This window comes from Taudactylus pleione, unplaced genomic scaffold, assembly GCF_031769625.1.
Source record: "Taudactylus pleione unplaced genomic scaffold, aTauple2 ptg000066l, whole genome shotgun sequence".
NCBI classification, from domain to species: domain Eukaryota; kingdom Metazoa; phylum Chordata; class Amphibia; order Anura; family Myobatrachidae; genus Taudactylus; species Taudactylus pleione.
Window position 1 is genome coordinate 19,420,443 of NW_028284468.1, and position 27,039 is coordinate 19,447,481.

General features: G+C 44.9%; 1 protein-coding gene across 4 annotated transcripts in view; it reads left to right on the top strand.

Moving 5' to 3' along the window:
- Nucleotides 1–4,988, top strand: part of KATNIP (katanin interacting protein) — a 252,048-nt gene extending 247,060 nt beyond the window's left edge. For all 4 annotated transcript variants that reach the window (XM_088466730.1, XM_088466732.1, XM_088466731.1 and 1 more), the window contains 2 exons: nt 4,520–4,605; nt 4,868–4,988. In XM_088466730.1, the coding sequence (XP_088322856.1) occupies nt 4,520–4,605; nt 4,868–4,926 (145 nt within the window). In that variant the 3' untranslated portion in view covers nt 4,927–4,988. The remainder of the gene's footprint in view (nt 1–4,519; nt 4,606–4,867) is intronic.
- Nucleotides 4,989–27,039: the final 22,051 nt, after the last annotated feature.

Sequence of the window (27,039 nt, forward strand, 5' to 3'; positions counted from 1 at the left end):
GAGGGTCTTTGATTAAGTCTGCGGCTTCTGCCAAGAGGGCCAGAAGCAAGAGGCTTCTTGAGCTTATGGATCTCGTTGCTCGTCTAGACAAAATTCACAAAACATCGGGACTGGCGGATGACTATCGTGATCTTGTTGCTGCCAGAGGTGAACTTGGTCTCCTCCTTACAGCAAAAGCTGAAACTTCTCTTAAATGGCTTAATCAAACATTTTACGAAAAGGGGGATAAAGCTGACAGAATACTGGCGTCTAGATTACGATCCAAACTCTCGCAGAACAATGTTCTGACAATTAAATCCAGCTCAGGTGTTCCTATTAGAGATCCCTTACACATTACTGAGGAATTTTGTAAATTTTACACTAATCTATATAACCTTTCGTCTTCTCCAGGCAGTTCATTACCCGCTGTGGACTCAGTACAAAACTTTTTAGCCAGCTGTCATTTACCTAAATTATCCTCTTCAGTCCAGAATCTTTAAACGTTGCAATTGAACCGCAGGAGATCTTAGAGGTGATAGGGAACCTTAAAGCAAATAAGGCCCCTGGCCCCGACGGCTTTACAGCTACTTACTATAAATCCTTTGCCCCTCTGCTCTCCCCTCATCTTGCCACGGTGTTCAATGGTGTGATGTCTGGTGGTTCCTTCTCCAGAGAGGCCCTTGAGGCCAGGATTATTGTTATTCCCAAAGAAGGTAAGGACCATTCCAATTGTGCCCATTACAGACCCATCTCGCTGTTGAACACCGATGTCAAGATTTATGCAAAGATACTTGCCAACCGCTTGAATTCAGTGCTGCCTAACTTGGTCCTTAATGATCAGGTCGGCTTTATACCAGGGAGGCCAGCCAGAGACAACACTAGGCGAGTTGTTAGTCTCATTCACTCTATCAATTCTACTCGAACCCCAGCCCTGGTGCTCTCCCTGTACGCTGAGAAGGCCTTTGATCGGATCTGCTGGCCCTTCATGTTTCAAACTCTGAGGGCCTTCGGCTTGGGTGGTAATTTCCTCCAGGGCATCTTGGCCCTATACTCCACCCCCTCAGCTAGGGTTTCTGTTAATGGTCTTCTCTCGTCCCCTTTTCGTATAACTAATCGCACTAGACAGGGGTGCCCTTTGTCGCCTCTGATCTTTGCCCTTGTTATTGAACCCCTTGCAGCGCAAATACGCCTTGACTCGGATATTAGGGGTGCGTCACTTGGAAAGTCTGAATACAAAATATCTCTTTTCGCTGATGACGTACTCCTAACCCTAACCTCTCCTCATACATCTCTCCCAAAACTTTTTCAAGTTTTGTCTGACTACGGCTCACTTTCGGGTTATAAAGTCAACTTTTCTAAAACTGAGTCTCTTGCACTTAATATGACACATAGGGCCTTGGATCTCCTGCATCACATTTATAACTTTTCCTGGCGCCCCTCTAAAATTAAATATTTAGGAGTCTTCATAACAAACAGTTACGACACTTTATACTCTGCAAATTTCCCCCCTATGCTTAAAAAAATTAAACTGGACCTTCTTCGTTGGCGTGATTTAATAATCTCCTGGTTAGGCAGGATAGCAGCAATCAAGATGAACCTTGTGCCTAGATTACTCTACCTCTTCCAGACCCTCCCTGTTGTTGTTCCCAAATCAATTTTATTGCAAATACACAGATGGTTTGTCCAATTCGTATGGAAATCCAAACCTCCCCGCATTGGTTTCCTGACTCTTTGCCGTCCCACCACTAATGGGGGAAATGGATTTCCCGATATTAACCTTTATTACTATGCTACCCATTTAAGTCAGGCAATAGCCTGGTTTACATTATCTCAAATACCCCGCTGGGTGGAAATTGAAACTAAGTTGTAATGTCTCCTCCATATCTACAATTATAGGCTTGGCTTCGCCTGATAGACCCCAATCTGCTCGCTCACACCCGGTTATCTCCTTTACATGCTCTATATGGGATTACTGTAAATCCCATTTTAACATCACCACCTACCCATCCCCCATTACCCCTATATGGTCGAACCCAGCATTCTCCCCAGGTTTCAACCTTGCCTGTTTTTCTTCATGGATTAAAGGTGGGGTCAGGGTGGTATCTGATTTCTGTGAGTCGGATAGATGCGCCCCTCTGGATTCCCTACAGAATAAATTTAATATATCTTCTGTTAATACTTTTACTTATATTCAAATACGTCACTTTATTAATTCTTTTCCCATTAACTCAATTGTTAGATCTTTAACACCTTATGAGTCTTTATGTCTCCGCAATCCTCTTATGAAAGGTATTATATCTGTCATCTATAATCTTTTATTGAACGTTAATTTATCAGATACACCTGGCCATGAACTTCAGTGGGAAAAGGATCTGGGGAGCCCACCGGATGAGGACACATGGTCTGTGGTGCGGGAGAGGGTATCCAAATCTTCTATTTCCACCTTAATAAAGGAAAATGCGTACAAGATATACTACAGATGGTACCTGGTGCCTGTCCGCCTGCATAGAATGTATCACCTAGCATCTGATCGTTGCTGGAGAGATTGCGGTGAGGCAGGCACCTACATTCACATATGGTGGTCATGCCCTAAAATAGCCAAATTTTGGGATGAGGTTCCTGTCCTCCTTTCGGAAATACTAAAAATACCACTGACTAAATCTCCCTGGTCTTTTCTCCTTGGCTGTCCACTCGAGGGCCTCAACCCACATGCTGATAAGCTTTCTTCACATATCCTAAACGCAGCTCGTTGCTTAGTTGCAAGGTACTGGAAAGATATCGACCCTCCTCCTCTCCATCAACTCATTAATAAAATTTGGCATGTGGCGGCCATGGAGAAAATCTCAGCGTATCTCCATAACACCTCCCATAAGTTTCTTATAGTTTGGGGTGACTGGTTTCTTTATAATAACACCACACCACATGGATCCCTACCCTCAGGCTTTTCGAACCTACTACTTTAATGTTCATAGTCCACCTATTATCTGTTTAATTCTGGACTCGGTCTCTTATTTAACTTCCATGTCCCTCCCAATATATTTTTCCCCTTCTTTCTCTTCTTTCCTTCTCTTTCTTTTTCTTTTTCCTCTCTTTACCCCCTACGTAGTTCTGCTTTCCACGTATATTTTTCCAATATTTTGTATTGCTCTATATGATCTATTCTACTTAGATTGAATTGTTGATATATGTGCTAACATGATATCATATTGTTTTGTCGATCTGAATATTTCATATGCCTCTTTATTGGATTATGTATAGTTGTATTATTTTACTTCTGTAAAATCTACAAATAAATCTGTTAAAAAAAAAAAAAAAGAATACCCACTGTGGCAGGTGGCACTGGATCCGCCGGAAGTCTTCATCAGCTGACGCCGGACCCAGAAGACATTGCTGGACCCGCAGGGCCAGGTAAGTCACCATGAGACCACAAGGGACATGTTGTTGACATTCTGATTATGTTGACATTTCAACAGTGTCGACATGATGAATGACACCCCAGTCAATGTTGACTTTGCGAGCATGTTGATATTATGGCCTGCAAAATATACCACACCATTGCAGTTTATTAAATATTAATGTTTTCCTATATTCATCTTATAGACTGAAAAAAAAAACTGGCAGGTTTTTATATACACATTATCAGACCTATACAGATACAAGGAATAGATGCTATTATGTATAGTCTACCCCAAGATAAGTTACAATGCAGAGGGCCTCTTTGCCAGGGGCTTCTTATGAGGGGAGGGGACCCGAGTGCAGTATCCGAGCAGACCTCTCCTTCACGCTGGCGCAAGCGCAGTACGGACTGCAACTGGTGCCAATTTCCTGGTGATTTACCTACTGCTCATGTGTATATCTCCGGGAAATGGCTCCGGCACCATTTTCCCAGAGATTTCTTCTGAAACAGCTGCAGTTGCCTCAGAAGGTAAGTATATTGAACAGGGGCCCGTGTGCACACCACACCCTGCACCCATTATAGATATGCCACTCGGCTTTGCTAATCATAATTAAACACTATCATGATAGCGCAGACGGTGTAATGGTTAGCGTTACTGCCTCACAGCACTGAGGTCATGGGTTCGATTCCCACTATGGCCCTAACTGTGTGGAGTTTGTATATTCTCCCTGTTCTTGCGTGGGTTTCCTCCGGGTGCTCCAGTTTCCTCCCACACTCCAAAAAATATATCTGTAGGTTAATTGGCTCACCACAAAATTGACCATAGTGTGTATGTTTGTGAGCATGTTGTAGGGAATATAGATTGTAAGCTCCACTGGGGCAGGGACAGATGTGAATGGTAAGATGGCTGCGGAATATGTGTGCGCTATATAAATAACTGGTAATAAATAAATAATAAATAAATGATACACAATGATGAAATAATTAGTAATTTTATATATTTTAGTTTACCACAGATTTTCTGTACAATCATTTTCGTAATGATATTTTACAGATTAAGTAAGTCATGATACTGAAGCATACTTTTATTATGCTTGTATTGTTCATACTGTAAAGTGCTATTTTATCGTCTTTGCCTTATAGTAACCATGTAGAAGACCAAGATGTGAAAATGATGAATGATAATCAAATAGTTGTCAGTGTCAAGAAGAACCAAACTGTTGATCCAGGTTTGTGTGTTTATTTGCATTGCTTTATCCGTGATCGTGAGGTTTAAATGTGTAACTGATTTGACTGTATGTTGACACATTGGTTGTCGACCTAAAGTCTATGTCGACATTCTGACTGTTGACAATCTGTCCAGATCTCCTATGTATGTGTTATATACTCTTCTATCATGTTGCTTGTTATTAAGATGCAATTCCTTCTTACAGAAATTACTATCTTAAGTAAATTTCCTTGATATGTTTGTATTATGTCTGTTTTTTACAGCATTACGCCCAAAAACCTGTATAACTGACAAAGAAAAAGGGAGAATAAGAAGATTCTAACAAGAATATTTATCCTTGAAAGACTTGCTATAGTTATTTATTTAACAGAATTTCTACAAAGATTTAATAATGTATATTAAAATTTTGTTATTTTTATCTTTTAAAAATAAACTACAAAATTGTCAGTTAACCGTTGTTCGATGTTTTATTTTATAAAACAGTGAGGACAAAATAGCAAATGTTTTATTTTACTGTGTTTTTTTTTTCTTGTTTATCTTCTGTTTTGCTAATTCACATTAAATGTTTAAGTGTGCCCTAGTTCTGTAATTCTTTTTAAATGCACTATTACTTTCCATAATCTTAGGTCTCAAGAAGCAGATGTCAGCATTTACAATAATAATGTTCTATGCTCTTGGCTATCAACAGCTTGAATCTATTTCCTCCAAACATAACCAGTGTAAATCTATGCTGGTATCTAGATCGTCAATGGAAACACATTTAAATTGTAGGAGAAAACTGGCAGACATTCCCCAAATTATATATATATATATATATATATATATATATATATATATATATATATATATATATGCACATGCACTGACAACATTTGTCTTATCGAGCTTACGTGGATTTGTGTATGTGTACAGTTTACTGAAAAGTTGACTACAGTACTGATGGCGCCTGACTACAGTAAAAGCTTTGTAGTACAAACTGATGCCTCACTGTATGGATTTGGAGCAGTACTGAGCCAGGACCAGATGGACAGGAGCATCCGGTGGCCTATTTGAGCAGGAAACTGCTACAGCGGGAGGTGGGGAATGGTACAATTGAAAAGGAATGTTTTGCAATTGTTTGGGCTGTGAAGAAGCTCCAGCCCTATTTGTACGGCAGACTATTCACTGCAGTAACTGATCACAGCCTTTATTGTGGCTATAACACACCACGGGGTAAAATGGCAGACTGTTGTGGTGCAGCCTTGCACTTCACATTTATGACTTGCACATTATTCACAAGCAAGACAGGTTTCACAGCAATGCAGATGGACTGTCTTGTCAAAAAGAGCCTAAACCCCCAAGGAACTCCAAAGGAATGTGGGACTAGGAGCTACATTCGGAGTTGGCCTGCTGGTAGCCTGCGCTGATGGGGGGGGTTGCCGTGCCCTGTTCCGATGCTAGCTACCTCATGTGGCTGAGATGGTGGCAACACTGAAGAGGTTAACCCTCATGCCAAGTGCCATTTCCAAATAGACCGATCAGAGCTAGGCACTATTTTCTAATGCATTACGGGCACCAGACTACATATGTTTAAAAAATATATATTTCTACTTCAGGGTCCATAGGGTATCCACAGGATACCTTGGGGTATAGGTGATGACGTCAGGCATCGGGCACCATAGAGTTAAGTTTCAGCCTCCCAGGATGCACTAGGGTCCCCCTCCTATACCCCGCCCCCGAGCCAAGGCATCTCAGTTTTGTTTGGTGCCCGGCCGGAGTCGGATGCACCCGTTAGAGGGGGGCTAAGGATAGTCCCTGAAGTTTTTCTACAAGGCAGCTGTGGCTGCACATCTGGAAGTACAGCATGCACAGTCATTCTTGACGTCCATGCTGTCTTCCCTACACCCCCGCCTGTACCAGAACGCCGGTACTGATCCGGGGATGCTGGTAGGCATCTGGGGTCACAGCTAGCGGTGACCCCAGATGTTTGGGAACATGGCTGGATTCAAGGGGGACAGCAGGTAAGCAGCGGGGTCCCGCGGTGGGTCTCTGCTGGAACATGGTCCGGAGTCCCCAGCCAGGGGCTCCCTGGGGACTGGCTGCTGTGTGGAGCCAGGTTTCATACCTGCGCTTCCACTACCCCCCTGGGACAGCGGACCGCAGCTGAGCGGTAGCGCTGCGGCGTCCCAGGGGTAAATTGCATGCCAGGGGAGCGCGCCTTCCCTGTATACAGCCGGCGCCTCCCCTGCTGCACACAGCCCTCTCTGCACCTGCCGATTGGTCCTGTGGCAGCGCTCCTCCCCCAGGCCGGCCTCCTCTCTGCTTCCCAGTGGCCGTCTTTATGGAAGCATGGTGAACGCTGCTGGAAGCTGCTGATCGGTGGCATCGTGGTCTGGGTCCCCCAGCATACCTCTCCTCCGTTGGAACAGGTCTGTGTATGCAGCGCTGAGTCCTACCAGGCCCTGTGTCTGCGTAGTTGAGGATCAGCGCTGATAGTGTAGGGATTGCATTGCATGTGACTGCTGCTAGCGTCTGCTGCCTGTACTTTCACTTTCTACTGTCAGCCTTTTCACTGTCCCTTTTCTTCTTCTGCTAAAGCCCTTGCAGGGCGGTTCTCTCACTATACTAACGCCTATCAGTGAGAGGGGTCACATACTTGCCATCATGTCTGAAAGTGATTTTCCTCTCCAGCTTCTGTGTACTACATGTAAGGTACCTATAGCGGAGGGGCTATGTCGGCCGTGTTTTTTATTGACGCGGCCAATTACTGTAACAGCTCCGGTACAGGAACCGCCCTGGGCTTGTTTCGCTAAAGCGCTTACAACCCTAGTGGGCCAGTTAGCTCCGCAACCTGCGTTCCCTCAAATGGGATTGTCCCAGCAGTCAGTGGTGTCGTCACCCATGCAGGGGTTCCCGAGACAACTGATGGTACCCCACAGTCTCCCTGTTTCCCCTCCTCAGTTCTCTCAGGAGCCTGCGTGGGTTAATTCTCTGACAAGTTCTGTGCAGCATTTGTCAGATGTGTTACAAGGGGAGTCTGTGTTGCGGCCTCACAAGCGGCTGGTGGCGTCTCTGTCCACTCCTTATGAGGATGACGAGGGGACGACCGATGATGGGGAGATTCTGGATCTGTCGGATCAGGAACCTCTCCGTACTAAAGAGTCAGACGCTAAGTCTAAGGTTTATATACCTGGCCTTATTCGTGCAGTCTGCACAGCTTTAGTTATTGAGGATGATGAACCTCCGGTATCAAATCCAAATATGCCTTTTTCAAAGATGTTAAGGGTGACGCCACAGTGTTTCCTCTTTCGGGTCAATTGGTGAACCACTTAGAGGAAGCGTGGAAACATCCTGGCAGACGGTATCAGCCTCAAAAACGTTTAGCAGTGGCTTATCCGTTTGCGGACAATTATTTTGCTAAGTGGGAATCCCCACCACAGGATTCTCATGGATTCTCATGTGACCCGCCTGGTCCGAAGTGCCACATTGCCCATGCCCTCCATGTCCTCCTTAAAGGATGCCACGGACCGTAAGGTGGAAATCTGCCTGAGGTCCGTTTATTCCCTCGCGGGGGGGGGGGGGGGGCAGCCAAGCCGGCTATGGCCATTTGTTGGGTAGCCAGAGCTATGGAGCGCTGGGCTGATAGTTTGGAGGCGTCTTTCGATTCCGACTGTTCAGCTGAACAGACCGAGTTGATAGGCAATCTCCGGGATTCGGCCACTTACATTAACGAAGCGGCTTTAGATATCAGTACCCTGACTTCCCAGGTTTCTTCGGCAGCTGTGGCGGCTCGTCGCACCTTATGGTTGCGATCTTGGAAGGCGGACGCCGATTCCAAAAAGGGTTTGGAAGCTTTGCCTTTTAATGGAGAAGTCCTATTTGGTCCGGATCTGGACAAAATTGTCGGCATGTCTCCCATCTGCTGCACTTCCTTCCAGTTCAGGTACGTCGGCCTTACAGGGCCCAGGGTAGGCCTAAAGCGCAGTCCTTTCCCCGTCAGGCTGGCCCCAAAAAATCGGCCAAGCCTTGGAAGCAGGCCTGGAGTACCAGACGTCCGGCCCCTAAGTCCGATGACAAACCTGCGGCCTGATGGTCCGGGCCTCCCTTTGGGGGATCCTAGAGTGGGAGGCCGCCTGCTGCAGTTCGCCCAGTGTTGGTCGGTTACTACGACAGACACTTGGGTTCACGAGGTGGTTTCTCACGGGTATGCCCTCTCCTTCCGGCACAGGCCCCCGTCCCGATTCATCACCATGGGTCTTCCATCAGACCGGAACAAAGCCATGGAACTGCGGAAGGTTTTGCACACTATGCTCCAGGCTGCAGTTATAGTGCCTGTTCCATTCTCCCAGAGGGGCCAGGGTTTCTATTCCAATCTGTTTTTGGTGCAGAAACCCAATGGGTCGTACCATCCGATCCTCAACCTCAAAGCACTCAACAAGTCCTTGCGGGGGCCGAGGTTTCGGATGGAGACCCTACGGTCCATCATTCTGGCGCTGGAACCTGGGGATTACATGGTGTCGTTGGACATACAGGACGCTTACCTGCATGTCCCTATTCTTTTACGCCATCAATAGTTCCTCAGGTTTGCAATCCGCAACGATCACTTCCAGTTCCGGGCGTTACCTTTTGGGCTGGCGACAGCACCACGTGTGTTCACCAAGGTGATGGCGGTCATGGCGGCTTCCCTGCGGCTGCAGGGAGTCCGCATGTTGCCGTACCTGGACGACCTTCTGTTGGTAGCAGGATCTCCAGAGTTCCTTCTACGCCACTTGGACCTGACGATTGCGGTACTCCAACGGCACGGCTGGTTAATAAACTGGCAGAAGTCCACCCTGATCCCATCTCAGAGGATTCTGCACCTCGGAGCCTTATTGGACCCGGGCAGCAAAGGAGCTTTGGGACGGGGGAAAAGATCTCTGCCTTACAGTTGAGGGTGCGCAGTTGTCTGCAGAGTCGCCGGGTGTCTCTGCATTCGGCGATGAGGTTACTGGGCTCCATGGTGTCAGTATTCGACATGGTGGAATATGCCCAGTTTCACTCCAGACCTCTGCAGCAATTGATCCTGTCCAAATGGAATGGACTGCCTCAGAGTCTAAGGTCCCAGACAATGGTGCTCACTCCGGAGGTTCGCCTGTCACTAGCCTGGTGGTTGCAGACGACCCATCTCAACAAGGGTCGTCCGTTTTGGGTGGCGAACTGGGTCCTATTGACGACGGACGCCAGTCTTCGGGGCTGGGGAGCGGTCTCGGGTCCACACTTGTTCCAGGGAAGATGGACTCAGGTGGAAATGGAGCTTCCGATAAACATCTCGGAACTCCGCGCCGTTTTCAATGCTATCCAGCAGGCCTATCGGGTTCTCCACGGTTATCCCGTGCAGGTCCAGTAGGACAACGCCATCACCGTGGCCTACATAAATCGTCAAGGAGGAACCCGAAGTCGGGCGGCACTCGTAGAGGTGTCCCGCATCCTGATCTGGGCGGAGCGCAATCTCCCGGCCATATCAGCGGTATTCATCCCGGGAGTCCTCAACTGGGAGGCCGACTTTCTCAGTCGCCAGGACGTTCATCCAGGGGAATGGTCTCTGCACCAGGACGTCTTTGAACTTCTGGTGGACAGGTGGGGTCTTCCAGAGATCGACCTCATGGCGTCACGGCACAACAACAAGTTGCCGGTGTACGGGTCTCGCACAAGAGACGAAAAGGCATCTCTGGTAGATGCTCTGTCCGTCCAGTGGACGTTCCGGTTTGCCTATCTCTTTCCTCCGTTTTCCCTTTTTCCACGGGTAATCTGGAAATTCAAACAGGAAGGAGGGATGCTCCTGTTGATAGCTCCCGCGTGGCCCAGACGGCACTGGTTCTCAGACCTTCAGGGTCTTTTCGTGGACATCCCTCTGCGGTTGCCACTAGGACCGGACCTACTGTCACAGGGTCCTTGTCTTCACCCGGACCTGACTCGGCTGTCTTTGACGGCGTGGCTGTTGAGACGGCCATGTTAAGGTCCAGGGGGTTTTCCAGCTCTGTTGTACGCACTATGCTGAGAGCTTGGAAACAGTCTTCTGCAAGAATATACCATCGTGTGTGGCATACGTTCTTCCAATGGTGTCGACCGAGAGGTTATGCACCTTGGGAGTTCCGTCTGTCTAGAGTGCTAGCCTTCCTACAGGCGGGACTAGACCATGGGCTTCGCCTTGCTTCTTTGAAGGTGCAGGTGCCTGCCCTGTCTGTCTGGTTCCATCGTAGGATTGCTACAATCCCTGATGTGCGCACCTTTATGCAAGGTGTTCTTAGAATTCAGCCGCCATTTGTTCCACCAGTGGCGCCTTGGGATTTAACTGTGGTCCTGAGGGCTCTCCAGGGACCGCCGTTTGAACCACTGGGTTCAGTGGATCTTAAATTGCTGACAGCTAAAACAATTTTCCTTCTGGCCATTGCTTCAGCCAGACGTGTTTCTGATTTAGTGGCTCTCTCTTGTAGACCCTCTTTCTTGATTTTTCATGGGAACAGGGCGGTGCTGCGCACTCGTCCTGATTTTCTTCCCAAAGTTGTTTCCCATTTTCATATCAACGAGGAAATGGTTGTGCCGGCTTTTAACTCACCTGACCTGTCAGTGGGTGAGGCCACTTTGGACGTTGTGCGGGCCTTAAGGATTTATGTTGTTTAGGAAGTCGGACGCCTTGTTTGTCCTCTATGGCTTCCATTAAAAGGGTTGGCCTGACTCAAAGCAAACTTTGGCAGCTTGGATCCGTATGACCATTTCAGAAGCTTATCTTCATGAAGGCCTGCCGGTTCCATCCTCTGTGAGGGCTCATTCCACTAGGTCTGTGGGTCCTTCGTGGGCAGCTCGACGTGGTGCCTCTGCAGTCCAGATCTGCAAGGCTGCCACGTGGTCCTCGGTCCATACATTTGTGAGGTATTACGCGTTTGACACCTTTGCTTCTCAGGATGCTTCCTTCGGGCGGCGGATTCTCCTTTCAGCACAGGAGCGTCCCCATCCTTGAAGGATACTGCTTTGGGACATCCCCAAGGTATCCTGTGGATACCCTATGGACCCTAAAGTAGAATATATGAGATATGGTAAGAACTTACCCTAGTTATCTCTATTTCTACGAAGTCCATAGGGTTCCACAGGACTCCCGCCCTGTCGCACCTGTGCTGCAGATGGGCTTTACTCTGGTCACCGGTTTTTCCGTCTCCCTCTGGTGAGAATGTGATTCTTGTGTGTGTCCAGATCTTTTTTCTCTCTCTTCCTTATCCTTATTCTCCTCCGGCCTATGGCTTGGTACGTAACTGAGATGCCTTGGCTCGGGGGCGGGGTATAGGAGGGGGACCCTAGTGCATCCTGGGAGGCTGAAAACTTAACTCTATGGTGCCCGATGCCTGACGTCATGACCTATACCCCAAGGTATCCTGTGGAACCCTATGGACTTCGTAGCAATAGAGATGACAAGGGTAAGTTCTTACCATATCTCATATTTTTTTGTGTGTTAAGTTATGAGCTGCAGCCTTGGATCACCTCTGGCGGCTGTGGCTAGAGAGTGGTTTAACCTCCGGTGCACTACATAGAGCTACTGCAGCCAAGACAATTGTCACAGGCTGCGGTTAATGAGTGGCCGCACATTGGGGAACCGAGAAAGCCAGCTCCCTGTACCTTTTGTGCTGCAGTAACTTGGTATGTAATGCCCATTTATTTTACAGGGTGTTTGACATGTTTTAAATGTGTGTGTATATATGTATATATACTATATATATATGTATATATATATGTGTATATATATATGTGTATATATATATGTGTATATATATATATATATATGTATATATATATATATATATATATATATAGACCAAGGTAGTAGAGTCCGGCACTCTCCTAGAATATAGCAACTGCCCTGGTGCCACACCAAACGGGATAAATATATAGAAATTATAGGGGGCACTCAGCGGGACGTCATCAGCAGGAACCACGGCTGGGGAGATCGTGGAGGTGATGGACACATTGGGTGAGTTATATCCTATATATATCTAATATGTTTTAACTTTTTGTATGTCTTGATAAAAACATTTACATGCTGAAACGTCAGCAGAGACACCAGCTCCGTCTGGTTCATTTTTCTGAAGTTGCAGAAGTCCCGCTGAGTGCCCCCTACTATATATATATATATATATATATATATATATATATATATTCCCCCAGTCTCCCTCCCAGGGATCCGGAATGTCTTCCCCTGCAGCCTCATAACTCAAAGTGAGATCAGGAGGTGCAGGGAAAGCTGGCTAACACAGCCGGCTAATAGTTTTACTGTAGTTTCAAAGAGCCCACTCAGTGTCCAGGAGACTGCTGTCTGATAATCTGGTCTATTCGCTTCTGGAGCCCAAATTCAGCCAGAAAAGATGAAAAGGTCCCCAATCAGAATCCTGGAAGTAATTTTTTGGTGGAGACCATCCCCCCACTCCAGACTTGCCAAAACCTGGGGTGTGTTTACCTGTCCAGGTGGTCTCAGGCACAGAGAAGTGAACACCCCCCCCCCCCCCGTGTCCATTAGGTTCAATGGTAAATGTGTGCATGCACAGCATATGCGGTTAGCTTGATTGTTTAGGGGACCAAGAATGGTCTTACCCCCTGTGTGTGTTAGAACTGTATCAAAAGAAGGGCCTGTGAGCCCTGAATGTGTTTTTCCTCGGATTGTAATTTTGTGACGTCTGCATACTGTGATTGTCCCATGCATCTTTAGAAACTCATTGAGCGATAAACATCTTTCCTTTAGATATCAGAAATAATAATCCTTCTGCGCTAAACGCTAATGAAGACTGCGTTAAAACCAAGTGTGACTTTCACCAATCACTAAGCACCATATAGAATAAAACAATATGATTTTAAGCGTGCTTTCAAGGTACAATACAGTACTCCTAACTCATCTGTCCCAAACAACTAAAATGGAACACAATCCGGAGTAGAAGAAACACTTTAAAAAATTCATATAAAAATATAGTCACTTTTCTACAGAATGGATCCTCCTCATAGTCAATGATTAAGTTCACGATCACAGTAATCCTCTGGAAGTAAGTCATATATAACAATCTCCTGGTTTCTCCACAAGTATACATTTTCATTACTATTACCCCTCAGTATCAATATAATCTCGGAATCGACATATAAAAGACAACATAGGGGAGACAAATATAGTGTAAAACCATCAACTTTTATTTGTTCAATTCACAATAAAAGACAATGGCCGCGTACCATTAAAACCTTTTTAGAAAGGTACAGATTACACATATAGGGGTAATGATGCTCCCCCTATAGAGCAGTATCTTCACCAGGTTGGAATGGCAGCACCACTGGACTATACACCAATGCATTTCAACCTCTTTTGGTGTTTTTCAAGATGTGTGTATGTGCCTAGAAACCAGATATATATATATATATATATATATATATATATATATAGGAAAACCCCTCAAGATACCTCCCCTTTCCCCACTAGGGGGTGTGTCATAACAATCAGTGCTTATTGGGTGGTATCATGGGTGTGTAAGTAAATAAAACAACAGTGTCCCATAACCTCAAGTAATTTCTTACCTTGTCAGGGACTCGATCTTCTTTTAGAATGTATACATCAGCTGGCGCTGGTATAATTACCCGCGTTGCGATCCACCCTGGAACGCTTTGCGTCACTTCCTACTTCCGAAATGTCCTACAACCTCATTGTTCATGATGAGGTAATGTCTAAATCCCCTTCACCGAGAGGACCCTGACGTCATCAGCCAGTGTCCAGCGTCATTCCCTGCCATCCAAGTGGGCATAGAGGGGGAATATAACCATGTAGCTCGCTGCGCTCGCCACCCTGCCCCAAGCGTGGCGAGCGCAGCGAGCCTGCGAGAGGACAACAAACTTGTGTAAGTGGGGACAAATTACTTCTGTAGCTGGCTGTCATGGGCTGGAACTGCCCTTCCGCCCTCACGTCACTTCCAGGTCCCTAGCGCGAAGGGGAAATACAGCCTACCTTAATGATGACACTACGTGATCACCAATCGCGGTGTGTTCCAACCTCCGGAACGCATTGCGTCATGGTCCAGCCCTGTTATATCCCGGTGCTGTCCGATGCGCTGTCCTCCGTGAAGCGCCCCTGTTCACAGGTTTAGTGGATAGCTAAACCTCCGTGCGTTCCATACTCTCAGACTATTTGGGAGCTAAATTAGTGGCCGGAGTCGGAGCACTGTTATAATAGTTCCGCTTCAATAACATGTAATGGAACTCATGAGTGCATACTCTATGATATCAAATATGTTTGTCACATCAATTATGTGTATATAGGGGTAAAATAAGAAAATACTATAATATCAAGTGGGTCCACTAATCTAAAATACAGTAAAAATCCACACCTAAAACCCTCATTCATCAATGATAAAAGTAATGTCAGTAATAGGCAGTATAATTGCTGGAACATGGGTATCACTCTATTCAATACACCCCTCCAAATTCATGTATGCACACTAATGCCAATAGTCATTTCTTTTCTCTAATTAAGAGAAAACTTCATTGCATGAACAAACCTCAGCAAAACATTTTTTCTAATATTTGTATAAACAAGCACATTTATCTTAAAAATAACTGAAAATTTTTAATTATAAAAATATATAACAGACATTCAGTTTCTATAAGAACCACTCTAGCTCAAAGTCTGCATTCAAACCGTGTGGCTCTAGTGTCTTGGCCTCATAGATCAATCTCATTTCAGCTTTTGCCAGAAATGTATCGACTCCCGTAGTTTGCCAGTTTCCTTCTACTTTTTTAATCCCAACAATTTATTTTATCCCTTTCACTGAACACTGATGTTTTTCTAAAAAATGTTTAGATAGGAAATAGTTGGTCACCCCTTTCTTCATATTCTGCAGGTGTTCTGCCCATCTCTCTCTTGGTTTTCTTGACGGCTTTCCAATATATTGTAGACCACAAAAACATTAGATCATACTGTATAGATGCAGTTTGTGCTATTGCATGTGATAAACTGCTGTATCTTAAATGAACGTTTATTCGCATTAGAGATAAATTCTTCGATCTTAGTTGCCGGCTGTGTGTGTGTGTAGTGCAGACGATGCATGATCCACACCTATGGAAACACTTAGTTATTATTCTCCCTGTTCTTTTTTCTGGTCTGGCACTTTAGATCAGTCTGTTGTTTATATTGGGGGCTCTCCTATATGTAAAGCTGGGTAATGATGGGATAATGTCTCTTAGTACTGGGTCTTGTTGTAATAGATGCCAATTTTTCTTAAAAATATGTTCTATTAGTTTATATTGATTGTTGTTGTATGTAGTGATAAAGGGGACATTAGGTTTTTTTAATGGTATCAGTTATATCTTTGTATTCTAAAAGATCCTTTTGTGGAATATACTTCATATATTTTATAGTGTTCTAATCTGCCTGAATCCTGTGACTACTAGAGTAGCGTTAATCACTACTTCATTTTCCGACTGTTGTGGATTGAGCCCAGTGTTTACAGCTGAAACCTTTTGTCAACTACCCTGTGCAGACTGGTCCATAGTGAGGGACCAGTGGGAATTAGCCAACACCAATTAGGAGGTATTACAGCAGAGTGTCCACACTTACCCAGAAGTAGGTGGTTATAGGTGCTGGTGGTTGGAGCCTGTGTTGAACAAGCATTTCCAGGTGCTGGTGTAGGAGCCTGGTGGTGACAGCGAGGTACCCGCCCACTATACAGTGGTAGGAATCAATAACAGGCAGTTAATGATGGTGAGAAGGCAATTCCTAGGAATGGTGGAGTAAGCCCACTCAGGGATGAGTAACCACCACTATTCTAGGCACAGTACGTATAAAAATCTTTGATCTCCTGGCGGAGCGAGGTCATTGAGTTAAAGTGCCCTTTTAACCTCCACATCATCAACGAAAGTTCTACAGGACATGGATATAGGACCAGTGCTTGGTGTAACAAATCGGGACAATGAGGTAGCGGCCACTTCTCTCTCAGTAGATTAAGTTTTGCTTTGCAAGCCTTGGTCACTGAGGCTAGATTTGCAGAATTGCTGACCTGAGCCTCTTTTTTCTTTTTTGGAATTCTTGTATTTTGTGGGAATGGGGGGGGGGCACATCTTCCACCTTCAACACCCAGTGTTCTAGTGTTGCTAGAACATCTATTGCTGCTAATTGGCAATCTTTGTGGTGAGAGTTAAAACCTCTTTATTTTTGTATTGTGCCTTGATGCTACAATATTTGGACCATCTGCTGAGAAAACTTTTCCTGTACAGGTCCCTGCCTCTGAGTGAACTTTATTATGACTAAGGAAGTCCGCTAGGCTGTTGTCTTGCCTGTATTTCGAGTCGCATGCTGGGCTGTCAAGAATATTAGGTTGTTCTCTGCCCACATTAGAATTGTCTGTTTGCTCTGCACTATTGTTCTACAGTCGTAGAAAAACTATAGATATTTTTCTATATTCAGAGGCGCAGTGAGCTTGGATTGTCTGCCTCATGGCTCTTGCTTGAAGCTGTTTACTGCTGTCTAAGTGTTTAGGCTTGCATCTGTGGGTAGTATTGTCAACTATGGCTATGAGATCATGAGTCCACTTTCCTGTAGTTTTCAATGTTGCTACTACATCAAGGGCCTCTGTGTCTCTTGTGCTCAAGACAACTTGGATTGTGCTTCCAAAGTTTGAGCATTTTTGCCACAATTTCCTTAGATGCCAGGCTTCCCAAGGTAGGATGCTGATGGTTGATGAAAAAGCATCCCCCAGAGTCTAAATATACTTTCACAGACAATCATTTGTTAAATTGTACAGATGCTTCAATCAGGGGCTGGCTGGCAACTTTTAGCCTGGGAGGCAAATGCATGCAGGCGGCCCTGGCAGAGGAGTAGCGTGTAGCCAGGGTGCCCGAAAGAACGTGCGTGCTACGGCGCCCCCCCCTCAAGTGTTCTAGGGAGGAGACGGGTCCATATGGGATTAATGTAAGGTAAAAATAAAGATTAGGGGCAGCCCTCTGTCATAGTGCCCATATGCAGTGCCACCCTGTGCCACAGGAGGACACCCCTATGCAGGCCTCGAGTAGTGCCCCCAGTAGTGATCCCCCCTATGCAGTGCCCCTTGTGCCCCCAGTAGTAAGCCCCTTATATAGTTCCCCCAGTAGTGGTAACCCTTATGCAGTGCCTCTTAAATAGTGGCCCCAGTTGTAGTCTTCACTCTATGCAGTACCCCCACTATTGCCCTTTATATAGAGCCCCCAGCAGTGGTCCCTCGATGCAGTGCCCCCAGTGGTAGTCCCCTCCCCCCTATGTAGTGCCCCTAGTAGTAGTTCCCTCCCCCCTATGCAATGCCCCTAGTAGTAGTCCCCTCCCCTTGTAGTGCCCCTAGTAGTAGTCCCCCCCAGTAGTAGTACCCCCCTTGCAGTGCCCCCAGTAGTATTCCCCCCCCTTGTAGTGCTCCCAGTAGTCCCCCCCTTGTAGTGCTCCCAGGAGTCCCCCCCATGTTGTGCCCCCAGTAGTATTCCCCCCCTGTAGTGCTCCCAGTAGTCCCCCCCTTGTAGTGCCCCCAGTAGTCCCCCCCTTGTAGTGCCCCCAGTAGTTTCCCCCCCCCTTGTAGTGCCCCCTGTAGTGACTCCTGGTCCCGCCGCCGAGATCAGCTCCTCCGTCCGCCGCTTTGCATTATGGGAGTGACGCGTCACTCCCATTACCCACTGCGGGAGCCGGAAGATGTCCGGCTCTGGCAGTGGGAGCAGCAGCCGATGAGAGTCTGTCTGACTCTCATCAGCTGCTAAAGCAAACACACAGCTGCTGGCTCCGGCGGCTGTGTGTTTGTGCTGTGTAGCGCTGACCGAACTCCGTCCGGTCAGCGCTACACACGCGGTGCAGCTGTGTCACAGTGACACAGTCTGCACCGCGGCCCGCATGACGCTGCGGCCCGGGGGGCACATGGCACCCTGCCCCCCGGCCCAGCCCGCCACTGGCTTCAATATACCTTGCAACACAATATGCCTGGTGTGAGTGAGCCAACAGTTCCCATGCAAATCTGCTAGCGTTGAGCGTCTTTTTTTTTTTTTTTTTGCTGAAAATGCGTCTAAGTCACAATGTGATGCAGCTATGATGCATCAGGAGGATGAGCTGATTAATTTGATATGTGACACTTGTATATATCTGCATGCAACTGAGCCTGTCAATGGGACTTTGTGTGGAAAAAAGCTCTGGCCGCTGTATTGTAACACTTTGCATGCTATTTGACAGACTTAGTCACACACAAATATATAAGTGTCACATATCAAATTAATCTGCACTGTTCCCTGGTATGACGCCTGGCGCTAGTTGAGTCTGACGGGACCAAGTGCACCGAGAGGGGCTGTTTGGCGCGACTGCAGCAAAGACAAGTGAGGACACATCTGTATTTCTTGTACCAGCCTCTATATTTACAGAATCCTTTCTAATGAAATATATGCTTTGTCCTTATCTGTGTCTATATTTATCCCAAGAAAGAAGTTGTTGGAGAGAACTAAATAACTCTCGTTGTGATTAATGATTCACCCTTGATAGTTTTAGAAAAGCAATAACTTGTTAAGTCCCTACATGGGCAAGTCTCTTGATTCTCCTACCAAAAGTCATCCATACACAGCCAGGCTGCAATACTTGCTCTCTCTGTGTTGCCATCAAGACTACTAACATCTTTGTAAATGTTATTGGTGCTGTGGACAGTTCAAAGGAAAACAAACAAATTGAAAATGTCTTTCCAGACAACAGAACCTCAGGAAATGTGGTGTTGTGATGCATTTGGAATATGTAGATACAGTGAGCTTACTGAAGACCAACTGATGTCATAAAGCCGACCTTCTCTATTGTTTTTAAAATTACTGATTGCATCTTGAAATGTAAAGTCTTCACAAATTTGTTTAGGCATCTGACGTCCAAAAATGTTTTATACTCTCCAGATTTTTCCTTTCCCAAGAATAGTGTTGAATAAATATATGTGCACATGTTTACTATACATAGTAAAGAACGGCATGTCCTGGCATTGCCCCACTCTCTTGATGGGCCACCTCGAAGGAAGAGACACTGGGAGCTGTCCGTACACATCATGCTTGAAAACAGGAGAGTATCTTCGGCGCTGAGAAGCACTTTATAGATCAAAACTTCATTGTGACACTTCTGATATGCAAAACTTGTCCCTTACTCTCCATAAATGGGATCCTAGCAATATAGGACTGTTAAAGGTAGTGTCGGCACTTAAGATTTAAGTGTTAAAACACACTCTTACCCAAACATGAAATATAGGCTGCAATTGACAAATAAGAGATGACCCAACAAAATATAAACAATAATCAAATTATTTACTAGTTAGATTAATGGCGGCATAATACAACTCACTATTGTCATGGATAAACAAAATTTAAAAATAATCATTTTCACTATTGTAGACAACCGTGGTTATAGGAATAATTAAAATTTACAAATAATTTTTTTAAAAAGTCTCATAAGTTAATAACAGGCTTAAAAAATAAAACATAAAAGAAAAAAAAGAGAAATTTTCACTTAAAATAGTAATGCATTTCACAGGACTGGCCAATTCCTCAAGCGTGTTGAATGAATCCCCTTTGGTGAAGTTGGGAAACCCACTAGTTCACCTTAGGTCAAAGAGATTGGGCAGCTGTTGGCTCAGCCCCTACATTAATTTTTACATGGATACATTATTCACCATTCTCCATGGCTCCCTTACTATGTACTCTGAAGACGGGAAAAAATTCAAGCAAGGTAGGGGGAGATCCAGTTATTCCTTCTAGGGGCATAAACTTTTTTCATGTCCATCTCATGTGGAAGATCCATTATTAAGGGATGCCATGGAGTTTGGTAAATTAATGTTGCTCAACAACCTGTGGAAATTGCTACTTGGTGGTATGTACAGTGTTGTGTTAGTCTTTTCTCTGTGGGGTCTTTTTATATATATATATATATATATATTTCCCTCTCTAAGGTTGGGAGAGCCTAATGTCTAACTCACACAAAACCGCATTTAAATACAGTACTTGCATAAAGCCAGAGCAGTGTCTCTCAACAGATCTGTCAGGCTGCTCCCCAGGTAGTGAGAGATTGCCCAGAGAAATTGGCGCACCTTTTGTCAGCTTCTCACAGGTGGTCTGGCAATCAAGGCTGCTCATTACCTGGATAATTACCACACAGAAGTTAAGAACCTGGGACATACATAGCTCCCATCAACAACATATACACTATATATATATATATATGTATGTATGTATGTATCTATTTGCTGTCATAAAGTTATGCAATTCCTCTTTCCACATTGTTAATTAATAAAATAAATATCTCTCAGAGGGGCTCTCTGATCAGTTCTCCCAAATCTTTTCTGGTTACTTTACATAAATTTGTGTATTTAGTGTCTCGGGGCTACTACACATAGGAGATGAAAATCAGTGTGTGCCTATTAAATGCACTGACAAAACCTTGTACTTCGTCTTCTCAGAGCATTCCGAATGTGTTCTCAAAGCCTCACTGCAGCATATTACCCTTAATGAGCAGAATCTAGCAAGTAAAAATAACTGATATATATACGTACTTAGATTTCCAAGTGAGCAATTTGTTATATCAACCAAATGTATTGTATCTATATTTTTTAAAATATGTAATAAGTAATGATTATAGTGACATACATAACATCAATACTATCTTCAATGTGAATACTTTTGGAATCATACATTTATACACTAGCCATGTTGCTCTATCAAAACTATTTACTCATTATTTGCTAATAAGGGGATTGAAGCGGCTGAGTTGCTAGGTGCAGACAAGCAAATAACGTGTCCATGAGAATACTATATACAGTGGTAGTAAATTGTACTTCTAGAGGGACAATTATTTTCCAAATTAGTCTGTAGAATAACAAATGTTTGCTATAATAGACTATTTAACACTAGTGTCTGAATCTGTCTGGCTGATAATGTTGACACCAGAATATCGACAAATACCAAATGTTAACAGGTGAATAGTATGCTAGTATTTGCCGCGCTAACATCTGCAGTCTTATTGTATCACAGGCAGCTTGTATATATACAATGGGCTGGATTCAATTAGCCACCATAATTAACCGTGGGCTAATGCAGTGGCTAGGGCAATTCAATTGTAGCCTGCGATAAGCAACAAGCTGCACTAAATGCGGACTTCTGGTCGAGCCTGAACAGAGGCTTGAACAGAAATATGATGATATAGTGCCTGGAGGTGAGAGAAAGCATAGAGTTATTACATAAAACCTCAGCAAGTGTAGTGATACCACATGGTCACCATTCAGAGACTCTCAGGTTTAAATCAAACAGGAAAGGGCTGCCATGGAGAGATTGCGGGTAAGTAATACAATACTTTGGGTCTTATTCAGATCCGCTCGCAAGCGGGTCGATGTTGAGGAAAAATTCTCTCGCTCCGGGGCTCACTACAAAAGGGGTGGCTGTCGATGGTGATCGACAGCTCGCTCCGTTTTGTAGGCGGGATGGCTGGCCAAACGGAACACTTGCCGTTTGGGGGCTGCCCCACTGACATCACTCCTGATGTCAGTGGTGAGTTTCCGGCTCTATTAGTGCCGAAAGCTCACTGGGGCTTGCGGCAGACGAGACCCTACCACAATATAACTACCAAATATCACAAAAGAGGGTGTGGCTATGAAACACCGGGGCCCACCGGGGATATCCCCGAATCCCCGGCACCCCAGTCCAAGCCTGAGTAGCAGTATGTAAAGGTAATGGTAGGTGGCGTCACCGTACTGTGATGTCTTGGAAATGCCCAGATCTGCATCAGTTGTAATCTGACATCTTGTGAGTCAGTTTGAACACCAGCTAGGCTGCTCATGGCAAGGTGACGTGAATTATCGGCGTTCGAACAGGGCATGATAGTGGGTGCCGGACGGAGGGTACATTCCATTTCCTAAGTTGTGCAGACATTCAACATCCCTCAATCTACGGTGTCACGTGTGTACTGGGAATACCTCATGGAAAGTGTTGCCTCCCACCGTGGGCAGCGCAGTGGCAAGCCACGGGTGCTTAATGATTGTGACCAACGGCATCTGGCCAGAATTGTCTGTGGTAACAGACAAGCAACACTGGCTCAAATCACATCCACATTCAATGCAGGAGGAACCAGACTAAATATCCGACAGGTCAGTGCAGCATTCTTTAGCTTCCATGGGATATGGGAGCAAAAGACCCACCAGAGTGCCCCTGTTAACACTACAACACCAGACACAGCGCCTCACCTGGGCTTGTGATGTAGCTAATTGGACCCTGGAGGACTGGCAATATGTAGCGTGGTCCAAGGAGTAACTGTTCCAGTTGTTTCTGGCTGATAGTAGAGTTTGGGTGTGGCACAGACCTCATGAGGAGCCAAGTTGTCAACAAGGCACCATGCAGGCTGGTGGTGGTTCCATAATGGTGTTGGGTGTGTTCACGTGGCATGGGTTGAGTCCTCTGATATGCCCGAACACGTCATTGACCAGTAACTGCTATGTTGCGTTGCCTGATGACCATTTGCAACATTTCATGGGCTTTATGTACCCACACAACATATGGAATATTCCAGCAGGATAATGCACCGTGTCATTGATGCCAAATTGTCCAAAATTTGTTTGAGGAGTATTCTGGAGAGTTCTGACAAATGGTGTGGCCACCACATTTGCTCATTATGAAACCAATCGAGCATGTATGGGGTGAGGGGTCCATTTGCACCCAAGATCCTGCACCTACAAATATCAGCTAAACTCACTTCTTAGAAAATTAGCAAGTTTGATAAGGAAAAACGCACCTGAGTTTTGGTGAAGCAAAGTGAGTTTAAAAACTAAAAAACTCGACCAAACTCGAATCTTAGTAAATTTACCCCCAAGGCTCAATGAGAGTGTCTGAAGGGTAGTAAAGGTAATGGAGTAGTGGATTGCTACACCATGTGATACTACTGAATAGTGATAATTGAGTTTGTATAAGTTGGACAATTACTGATGATTAAAAACAATGTGGTATAAATGTTTTACTGATAACAAACAATAAAATTCCATGTACACTCACAGTGAGAAAAGAAATTCCATCGGTACATGAAAATATTAATAAATGAACACAAAACAATATCTTAAACAGATATGAATATATTAGAATATCTGCAATTGATTAATTTAAATCAGTGAAACTGCATGCATAATGTTTTTGTTTAAATCACTGATAAGATTTAGATGACCTTCTCTTAAGTTGAGAGCATTGTAATGACAGATGGCTGTATATAATGTATGTCACAATAGCGACTGTTCCTTTGGCATGGATGTGACAGTACCGAGAATCCAAGTAAAATAGTATGTGTGTCAGATGTGTGGCATCCCGCTAATCTGACTCTGTATTTATGAAATAATAACAGTAGTCTGTATGACATGGGTGCCCTGGGGTTTGCTTCCCGGGGCAGGAGTACGGCTCTTACGCTGGGATTGCAGGGACAGAGGAAAGGTCCTAGATGTGATGTAAATCCTCCTCTCCAGACAGTGCATCGGTGCTTGGGCTGGGTGTCCCAGACCAGCACCAGTATGTCTACTGGAGGGCAGGTAATCAACCGTCTGGGGAGTGGATGTAACGGTATGAGGTCTCCTGGAACTGTCTGCCGTTGATCCTCTCCTTGGTGGCACTTACCTCCCCTTGCAACTTCCAGGTGGCCGCTCCTGCCCCTTGCCATGTAATGATGTCTCCGTCCTCCGTCTTCGGTGTGAAACACTGCCGGGGGTCGCGTGATCGCGGGATCTGGATTGATGCATCAGTAGATGCGGCTGGTTAGTGGGTGCTGTTAGGGATTCTCCCGTCTGTCTCACGTGTGTAGTATGGATCACCAACGCGTTTCGGCTTCCGCCTTTGTCAAGGAGCAATATCCTGTTGTTTCAGCTGGTGATACAAATACTTCTCACTTCACTCTGATTGGTGGTTTGTTTATTGAGAATAGGTGTGTTCCTTTGATAATAGTCCGAATACCTGCGCCTGAATTCAGGCTGGAAATCTGCATTGTGAGAGCATTTCTCATGATACAGAGAAATCAGTGCTATTGAGTTTGATACAAAATGTAAAATTAATGAGTTGCTATTGGGACAAAATGACGTTGCTTGCTGCAGCGGCATGTTGTAGTGTCCTGAACCCTGATCAGTAAATGAGGAGGAGGGAAAGGGATTGTTAGTACAATATATATAACAAAAATGATGAATAATTAAATAAAATAAAGAAGGTGAATCATAGTGTCTCCAGACACTATAAAACACACCATGACTCAAACCCATCAGGAACTGATTTTCTAGCAATAGAAAGACCGACACACAATTGAAGGGGAGGTGATTTTTTACGTATACTGAACAAAAGAGAAGCTAAATGGATTTATACCCTCAATACATTGGAACCTTGGGGTTTGAACAGTGACTTTAACATAACCAGCCTGTTAATACCATTCTTCTTACAATAACATTCTCCTTTAAAGGATCCTCTTAATATATTGATAAATTATGCTGTATATCCTCTTTCTTTAGAAGTATTTGTATCACCAGCTGAAACAGGATATTGCTCCTTGACAAAGGCGGAAGCCGAAACACGTTAGGGACCCATACTACACACGTGAGACAGATGGGAGAATCCCTTACAGCACCCACTAACCAGCCGCAGCTACTGCTGCATCAATCCAGATCCCGCGGTCACACGACCACCGGCAGTGTTTCACACCGAAGACGGAGGACGGAGACATCATTACATGGCAAGGGGCAGGAGCGGCCACCTGGAAGTTGCAAGGGGAGGTAAGTGCCACCAAGGAGAGGATCAACAGCAGACAGTTCCAGGAGACCTCATACCGTTACATCCACTCCCCAGACGGTTGATTACCTGCCCTCCAGTAGACATACTGGTGCTGGTCTGGGACACCCAGCCCAAGCGCCGGTGCGCTGTCTGGAGAGGAGGATTTACATCACGTCTACGACCTTTCCTCTGTGCCCGCAATCCCAGCGTAAGAGCCGTACTCCTGCCCCGGGAAGCAAACCCCAGGGCACCCATGTCATACAGACTACTGTTATTATTTCATCAATACAGAGTCAGATTAGCAGGACGCCGCACATCTGACACACATACTATTTTACTTGGATTCTCAGTACTGTCACATCCATGCCAAAGCAGTCACTATTGTGACATACATTATATACAGCCATTAGTCATTACAACGCTCTCAACTTAAGAGACGTTCATCTAAATATTATCAGTGATTTAAACAAAAACATTATGCATGCAGTTTCACTGATTTATTTACATTAATCAATTGCGGATATTCTAATATATTCATATCTGGTTAAGATATTGTTTTGTGTTCATTTATTAATATTTTCATGTACCGATGGAATTTCTTTTGTCACTGTGAATGTACATGGAATTTTATTGTTTATCAGTAAAACATTTGTACCACATTGTTTTTATCATCAGTAATTGTCCATCTTATACATACTCAGTTATCACTATTCAGTAGTATCACATGGTGTAGCGCTCCAGTACTCCATTACCTTTATTGATAATTTAATACCTAGAGACGGGACATTTCTTTTTTCTGGAAGCAGATCATCCTTTAGGAACACGATCCATCTCTATTAAGCGCTGGCTCTCTTCCCCTTATTGGTCTGGAAGGTAGTAGCGGGACAATGGGGGAGGGGAGAGAGCTGGACAAGGGTGCTACTACCTGAGGTGTGTGCTTCTGCAATGTCTGTTTTACATCAAACCATATGGAATATTTAATAAGTTACGTTTTAAAGTTATTTGATTGATCTATGAATCAATCTAATTTATGATGGATTAAGTGCCCCAACAAAGAGTACTTGCAAACACTATGGCCCCAGTTTTTGGGCTAGGTTAGTTTATACCTTTTTTTTGTTGTTGTTCCTCTTCCTTTTTTGGTTCCTTTTTACCCAGCCCTTGCCTGTCATTCTGTGGGAATCTAGACCCATTGTGTAATTCATGCTCTCCTGGGGTCTTTCTCTTACTCTTGATAGTCTTAAATGGTTATGTTTTACTCATTGAATACCAATGGGGGCTTAACTCTCCCCATAATAGATTAGCCTTACCAGCTTTTCATCATGAGAAAACAAAAGTTGTGTCTCCGCAAGAGACTCATTTCTCCTCGCTGCCCCCCCCGCCCCGCTGACTTATGTGATTCTTAATACCCTGTTGCTAACGGCCCATTCAAATGGAATAGGGTGGTGATATTGTTTCACCGCTCAGTACAATTTGAGCTTTCCCATAAAATTATAGACAAAGATGGCTGCTGTTTAATCTAAGTCGGAAAATTGGAAGACAAAGGTCACCCTTGCTTCTCTATATGCCCCTAATTTCTGCACTATATAGTAACCCAACTGCTACGGTTTTAAGTAATGGTTTCCTAGACCTTCCCCATCTCGAATGACAGAAGAAAGGGGTGCCCTCT